The 7,691-nt window shown below is 53.5% G+C and overlaps 1 protein-coding gene across 1 annotated transcript; it reads left to right on the top strand.

Annotated features, from left to right (window-relative positions):
• The first annotated feature begins 121 nt into the window (after positions 1–121).
• Positions 122–7,114, top strand: SELENOT (selenoprotein T). The gene is made up of 6 exons (XM_062005390.1): positions 122–276; positions 1,737–1,847; positions 2,869–2,995; positions 4,018–4,105; positions 5,163–5,314; positions 6,317–7,114. The coding sequence occupies exons 1-5, from the start codon at positions 137–139 to the stop codon at positions 5,285–5,287; spliced, it is 591 nt and encodes a 196-aa protein (XP_061861374.1). The 5' UTR covers positions 122–136; the 3' UTR covers positions 5,288–5,314; positions 6,317–7,114.
• The last annotated feature ends 577 nt before the right edge of the window (positions 7,115–7,691 follow it).

Here is a 7,691-nt window from a genome sequence, read left to right as displayed (position 1 = left end):
GCCGGTCCGTGTGGGCCTGTGCCGGGGCGCCGTGGTCCCGGCGCGGCGGGGGCGGGGCGGGGCGGGGCTGCGGGAGCCGCGCCTGCGCGGGGCGGCGCGCCTGACCTTGTGTCGGGGCTGTTGCGGCGGCGGCGACATGCGGGCGGCGGGGCTGCGGCTGCTGCTGCTGGCGGCGCTGGCGGCGGCGGGCGGCGGCGCGGCCGAGCCGGGCGGGCTGCCGGCCAAGAGGCTGCGCATGGCCTACGCCACCGGGCCGCTGCTCAAGTTCCAGATCTGGTGAGGCCGCTCGCCAAGATGGCGGCGCCGGCCGGGCCCGCGCCGGCCGCCTCCCGCCTCCCCGCGCCGTGCGCGCCGCGGGGGCCGCGCCTCGTGTGGGGCCTGGGGGGAGCCGCGGGAAGCGCCCCGGGACGGGCCGCGCCCGCTGCCCAGGCGCCGCGGGCCGCCGCACCCGGCCGGGGCCTGCGAGGCGGCGGCGGGCCGGCGCGGCGGCGGGGGCGGGGAGGCGGGAGCGCGGCGGCGGGGGCCGGCCCCGCTGCCCGGTGGCCTGGGCTGCTGCGCGCCGGGGCTCCAGGGACGGCTCCGCCGAAATGGCGGCGCCAGCACGCTGGGTGCGGGCGCGGTCGGTGTAAGATGCGGCCCGATGAGCTGATGTGCTTGGGACGGATGGGTGTGTGGGCAGAGGCCGTAACGCGGGTTTGCTGCGGAGGACTCAACGTTGTTTTAAGTGATTGTTGGTGCCGGGCGGGAGGTGAGCACCCTGGTGTTACTCACAGGTTGTTAGCGATGGTGTCAGCTGCAGAGCGACGCCGGGGTGAGGCAGCTCTAGCACACGGAGCTTGTTTGTAAGGAGAAGGCTGAGCTCTGAATCAGCTCCCGCCGTGTGAGGGCGGGCAGAGCCGTGGCAGCGAGACCCCCGGCTGTGGATCCTGAGCGGGGTCGGGGTCCAGTCGTGCCCTGCAGGCTGCCGAACGCATGCTCTGGAGAAGCTGTTTGGTTTGGTTCCTTCTGCAGTGAGCTGAGGCCAAAGGATGTTGTAAATGAGTGAGTAGAGAGGCATGTGGCAGAAGTGCGAGGCAAAGTGCAGCGCTGTAATGTTTAACTCTTCTGCAGTTAATCGGGTGATCCCCTTACAGAGGTAACTGAAGGCAACGTTACCTGTGTGTGGGCAGTCACAGGAAGAGTTACATTTCATTGAATCACAGCATGGTGGGCGTTGGAAGGGACCTTTAGAGATCATCCAGTCCAACTCTCCTGCACAAAGAGGTCCACCTAGATCAAGTCACACAGGAACGCATCCAGGCGCGTTGTGAGGACTCCACAATTCCCCAGGGCAGCCTGTGCCAGGGCTCCCTCACCCCTGTTCCTGCACCCCTCACAGTGAACTAGTGAGGAACTAAACCGACATGTTGTGGAACTGTGGGGTTTTTCTGAACACAGAACAAGGAGATGCTCACGCTGACTTTAACTTGATGTGTTTTGGTTTCTTACTGGCGTAAATTCATTGCTCAGGGGCTTAATGCTGCGTCTGTGCTAGGACAGGAAAGACGCTTTGAGCAGAAGCGAGTGCCGAGGCAGCCACTGGGCCCTTTGGCGTGTCATGGGGCTGCAGATCAGTTTGTTCCTTTGTCATGAAGTGTTCTAGTTTTATTTTCAGCTGGGTGGGTTATGAGCAGTGGCGGTGTGGTGACTTTAACTCCCAGCACTGCAGTTTGGGTGACATCCCTGTCTGCGTTTAGTGTCTCCTGAGGCTACAGACGGGTGTTTGAGGAGTACATGCGGGTCATCAGCCAGCGGTACCCAGACATCCGGATCGAAGGGGAGAACTACCTTCCTCAACCAATATATAGGTAAGCACGGGGCCAGCAGTATTAATGTGTTGTCCAGGATGTGTGCTTGGCACAGGGAGCCGTGTGCATCTACACTTTACAATTGCATACGAGCTGGGTTATCTTTTCCCTTCCAGCCAGCCACCTGGTTTTTCCACACAGCCATTGCCCCCTGAGTATCTGTGTGGTGAAGCCTGTTGTGTTCCAGCCAGTGGGAAGTTACATGATTAACCATTTGCACAGTGAATTTTACCAGCTGTTCTTCCTGAGGATCTGGACACACATTGACGCTCGTTGCACAGGGTGATGTGCTGTGTGACCAACCGCTCTGACAGGTTGAGGGTGCAGAGGGTTTGTTTGCATCTGAGTCAGGGAAGAGCTCACCTCATTGAGAGACTCCTCAGATGTCCTTCACCATGCCTGGAGCGTGGGGTGCTCAGGGGAGCACAGACACTTTGGCAAGAAGACAAAACAACAGCAGTGTTGTTCCTATAAGTTAAACCCCCACAGACTGTACATATTGGAGGGTGATGCCATAGCTGCTGCGCCGGCTTTTGAACCGCTTCTTGTCCTAATTACTGTAATAATTACAAGGGTAAGAATGCTACAAGAGCGGATCCCTCAGTGTTAAGTTGCTCTCCAGTGATAGGTTTAATCCTCATGAAACGCTGGTGTTTTCTGCACCTGCTGGGAAAATGCATTACAAGGAATTAGTGCACGTCAATTAAACATGTGTCTCTAATATGGAACAACTTAAGAAACTGAATGTATTACCCAGTTCAGACATGTATGAGTTGAGAGCAAATTTCTGTCAGAGGTCTGCTTAGGAACAAAAAGCCAAACCTGCCTGCAGGGTGTCCTTCCGAGGGTGCCTGGCTTTGTGGGTAGGTCTTGCTTTTCTTTATATATAAACATACGTGCAAAGGTCTATATTTCCCCCAAAACATTTTGTTGTATCACAGTTCTTCTGATGAGGTGAGTGATAGCTATGTGGTGCTGAAGTGAACCTTCTAAGTCACTTCTATGTGTTGTCTTTTGACAGGCACATAGCATCCTTCCTGTCTGTCTTCAAACTAGTGTTAATAGGCTTAATAATCGTTGGCAAGGATCCCTTTGCTTTCTTTGGCATGCAAGCTCCAAGCATCTGGCAGTGGGGCCAAGAAAATAAGGTAAACTGATATTTTCTTCTTTTGTTCTGAAAAAGTGGGGTGAGTGTGGGTGAGTGTGCTCTGGGAGTACTTCACAGCTCTTGCTGACTGAGCTTTCACACGCTGCAGCCACAGCAGAGCCTTTCGGCTTCTGTCACTAAATACCCTTAGGAATTTTACAGTAGCATAATTGTTCTTAATAGCAGTGCTTCATGTTCTTTCAGACCCAGATCTGCTTTTCAGCACCTCTGTTTCCAGGCTGGTGCTGCTGCAGAGGGACAGCTGAGGTGAATGGTACTCACAGAGAGTATAAAAGACTTTTATATTTTAGGGCTGAGAGACGAGTTTCAAGCCAATGTCCTTGGTATTAAAATGACAGCTTCCCTCTCCTATTGTCTCATAACAATTTTGCAGTTACTCTTTTCATCAGACTTTTAATAGATCAGGCCTGCAGTTAGATGGTGGTTAGAAGAATGAAGCTGAAGTTCTGTGGGTGTTCTTGCAGAACATCCTGGGGCGTGTGGGATGGATATCCCTGTGATTCAGCACTGACGGTGTGAACAGATTCCTGCTGTTGTGCTCTGCTGTATAGTGTCCTTATTCCAGGTTTATTCTGCTGAGGATGTATGAGTTTATTAACCTTTATAGGTGGTGCTGCTGCACAGCTCCTCAGCCTGAGCTGCCTGCTGTGGTGGGTCCTGCTCCGTGCCCAGTGGGGTGCACACAGGCTGCAGTGTCTCCTGTGCCCTCGGTGCCGTGCCAGTGGGGCTGTGGAGGAGAGGAGTGGGAGAGTGGAGCTTGGGTTGGACTGGGGTGGTGAGCTGGGTGGTTCCAGAGCCTTTTTGATACCTGTCTAGGGAAGGCAGTGTGCACAGCCTTTCAAAAGAGAGTGAGATGAGGTGTGATTGGGAGATTAGCTGGTAACTTGCAGAGGGGAATTCAAAGACACCTGCAAACCTCCAGCATGTGTGAAGAGTGAATGAGTAAAATAAGCTGTGGCTGCCGTGGCTGAAGTATCTGGGATTTTCTCTGTTCTCTTCTAGGTTTATGCTTGTATGATGGTCTTCTTCCTGAGCAACATGATTGAGAATCAATGTATGTCAACGGGTGCATTTGAGATAACTCTGAATGGTGAGCTGAGGGTTTCTGTTCACGGGAGTCTCGTCGTGTTGTGAGTGCTGTTGTGTGGGGAGGAGGGGTGATGCCATGAAATGTGTGCTTCAGAATGTGGTGGAATGGGTAATTGCTGTCCGTTTTGAAGCTGTAGATGTTATGTATCACAATTAATGATGAATGTCAGATAGGTCTTAGACAGCTGTTTGTACAGATGCCAGTTACATACGTCTTAAAACAGCTTTGTGAAAGCTTGTTCAGAGGAATGCTTTGGTCACTTGGAGTAGCTGTATTTATTCTTTCTTTGCACGTGATGTGCATTAAGACAGACGTGACCAGCCAGGGAAGTGTGCTTTCCAGTTCAGTAGGTGCTTTCCTGTGGTTTAGCCTCACATTCCTATTGAATCTGTTGCTGTCCTGACAGGTTGGTTGTGGACCTTTTGCCTTCAAGTAATTTTGTAGTTTTAAGGATTATATAAGCTTGATGGAGTACAGAATTTTCCAAGCTCTGAGTATGTAATGCAGCTCTGTGCTTCATAAGCCCAGCTGATGACTGTGCAGGGTGCCTTAAGGCTCACACTGCAGAGCTGACTGGATTTACAGACCGACTGTATTACATCAGAGTAGCCCAGCTCGGTGCACCCTTAGTCTGAATTCTCAGATCAGAACTGGCAGCAGAGCCTTCCCAGGGGTGAGCAGTTGTGTCTCTGGTTTGTTTTGGGACAGCGTGGCTCCAGTCTGGCTTTTGATTTATGTGTGTGACAGCAAGTGTGTTTTTCAGCGTGGGTTCATCAAGTGCTGTAGCAGTGTGGGGTATTTGAGGGAGTATTTGTCAACATCAGAAATTAACGTTTACTCTAAAAAAATTATGGACTGTGCTGCTTGTAATATTTTGGGGTGTGTGTGGAAATGTGACTGCAGCTGCTTTGAATGGAACCTTCCAAGCCAGATCTTGTTGAGCAGAGCTTTTGAGGTTCAGCCTTAGACGTTGGACAGAGTGAGATGAAGACTAATGAGACTTCCTGGCTCTGTCAATGTAATGGTGCTTCTCTCCCCTCTGTGTCTTCCGTGGTAGATGTTCCAGTGTGGTCTAAGCTGGAGTCTGGCCACCTCCCTTCCATGCAGCAGCTTGTACAAATTCTCGATAATGAAATGAAGCTCAACGTGCACATGGAGTCAATGCCCCATCATCGGTCATAGCCCCATCTATCAGCACTGAAACTTCTTGTAAGTCTCCTTGCAGTCACCAGCTGTCTGTCGAATCGGGTGTTGGCGGGTTGAGCATTGACTGTCCAGTGGTTCATTTAAGAATGTTACTGGAGAGCCAGCTGTCGTGGCTCTGTAAGTTGGCATGTAGGATTTTACAGGTGCTCTCGTGGTGGGAGGTTCAGGTTTGAGGGTGTCCCCTACCTGTTCCAGAACTGGAAGTTGACGTTCCTTTGGGCAGAAAAAGATCTATTCCTGCATGCAGAAGGCCTTATGTTAGTGAGCTGCATTGTGCAGAGATCAGAAAAGATGCTGCATTGTGTGTCTTAAAGTGATCTGTGTGCAAAGCATTTCTCTACAGCTTGTAACCTAATTGAATTGCATGATCCTAAAAAGCAGGACGTTCTCCTGCTCCCGTCGGTCTGCTGTACTGATTAACCTTCTGCACCTACTCCATGACTCTTGGGAGCAAAAGGTCTGCATGTGTGCCAATGCCACAGCCCCCATGTGCCAGTGCCAGAGCCCTCATGTGCAGGTGCCAGAGCACTCGTGCCTGCCAGTGGCCCCACCACCCCCCATTCCAGTGGCTTCCTGAGGCTCGTAGTCCTTGTGCCGGGAGTGTGAGAAGCAGCTGACTTGACTCCTGCAGTTATGTCCTTTGTGTTCCATTAGTTCTGGCTTGTCCTAGTCACGTAGCAAAAGTCATCTCAATCCTGACTTCAGTTGTTCCCTACTTGTAAGATGTGCCTTGCTTAGTGTTGCCAAGTGTGATGTTTCCCGTGGGCTTCCAGACCCCCGGTGTGTTCTGGGGATGGATTTGGAGGGTCTGGGGCAGTACGTGTTGCAGAGTAGATTGACGTCACTTCTACGTGATGCCCGCAGCAGTGGGCAGCTGCCCAGAGGAGCTCACAGCAGCGTTCTGTGGCGGGGCTCGGCCTCCCCGGCGAGGGGGCGCGGCGGGGGCCGGCCCCGTGGTGCTGGGTGCCAGCGCTGCCGGGCTGTGACACCGCTGTCTTCCCGCAGGCATTAAGCGGTGGTTCCCAGGGCGGCGTGGCTCGGGCCCATGAAGGCCTGCGCCGAAGACAGCGAGCTGTTGGTGCAGACCAGATGCTTCTCTCGCAGCCACGTTCTGCCTCCTGAAAGAAAACTTAATGGAAGAGCCTTTTCAGTGCTGGCGACCCCGACACTGCACAGTCCCGGAGTGCAATAATACTGTATAGTTTTTTTAAGATTCCATTGGGCCAGGCCCTGCCTGGCGAGCCCGGCATTACTAATTGTAACTTATTTTGTACCCGTGTTTCACGCAGTGGCCCTTTCAGTTCATACCTGTTTGTTCCTCGGGAAAAAAAGAAAACAGTTTGTTTAATCTGTTGTATTTTATATGAATTTATGTTCTTTTTGTAGTTTAAAATGAAGTTACGGGAGTGTCTGGTGTTGTCCTAAGCTGCTGAGGGATTGGCAGCTGTCTGTCAGGCATCTGGGGTGTGGTTAGAGCAGGCTTGTATATTTTTCACAGTATGTGGCAGAGTCAAGCAGTGCGTTATGTACTAAATTATATAAACAAACTATCTGCAGAGTAGTTACATTGCTTTGTGAACTTAGTAACAATTAAGACCAGCTGCTCTCTCAGTAGTGTTGGCCAGCAGCTCAAGAGGGTTTCCCTTGGCCGCTCTGAGGAGATGAGGAGCTGGGACTTCTGACAGGCCGGGGAAGCTGATGGAGACAGTTCGTTGACTGTGTGAACAAATTGCTTTGAGTCACTGACAGGTATTCTTGGAACTGCGTTTGAGAAACTCATAAAAAGCCTGCTTTCCAAAGTCACTGATCCTGTGTTTGTCTTGTCTAAACCCCCACAGCCCCCCGTGCCCATTCCCTCTAAGCTGGGCTGCTGTGGGAGCACAGGCACTGCGGCACCAAGCAGCTCCCGGGCAGGGCTCTGGCTGAGAGGAGTGTTCCCAGGCAGGGCTCTGGCTGAGGGGAGTGTTCCCGGGTAGGGCTCTGGCTGAGAGGAGTGTTCCCAGGCAGGGCTCTGGCTGAGAGGAGCGTTCCCGGGCAGGGCTCTGGCTGAGAGGAGCGTTCCCGGGCAGGGCTCTGGCTGAGAGGAGCGTTCCCGGGCAGGGCTCTGGCTGAGAGGAGCGTTCCCGGGCAGGGCTCTGGCTGAGAGGAGTGTTCCTGGGCAGAGCTCTGGCTGAGGGGAGTGTTCCCAGGCAGGGCTCTGGAAAGGGAGATTGTTCCCGGGCAGGGCTCTGGCTGAGGGGAGCGTTCCCGGGCAGGGCTCTGGCTGAGAGGAGTGTTCCCGGGCAGGGCTCTGGCTGAGGGGAGCGTTCCTGGGCAGGGCTCTGGCTGAGAGGAGTGTTCCCGGGCAGGGCTCTGGCTGAGAGGAGTGTTCCCGGGCAGG

The sequence above is a fragment of the Colius striatus genome, chromosome 12 (genome assembly GCF_028858725.1).
Source record: "Colius striatus isolate bColStr4 chromosome 12, bColStr4.1.hap1, whole genome shotgun sequence".
In the NCBI taxonomy this organism is placed as follows: domain Eukaryota; kingdom Metazoa; phylum Chordata; class Aves; order Coliiformes; family Coliidae; genus Colius; species Colius striatus.
This window is presented reverse-complemented; position numbering and strand designations above follow the sequence as displayed.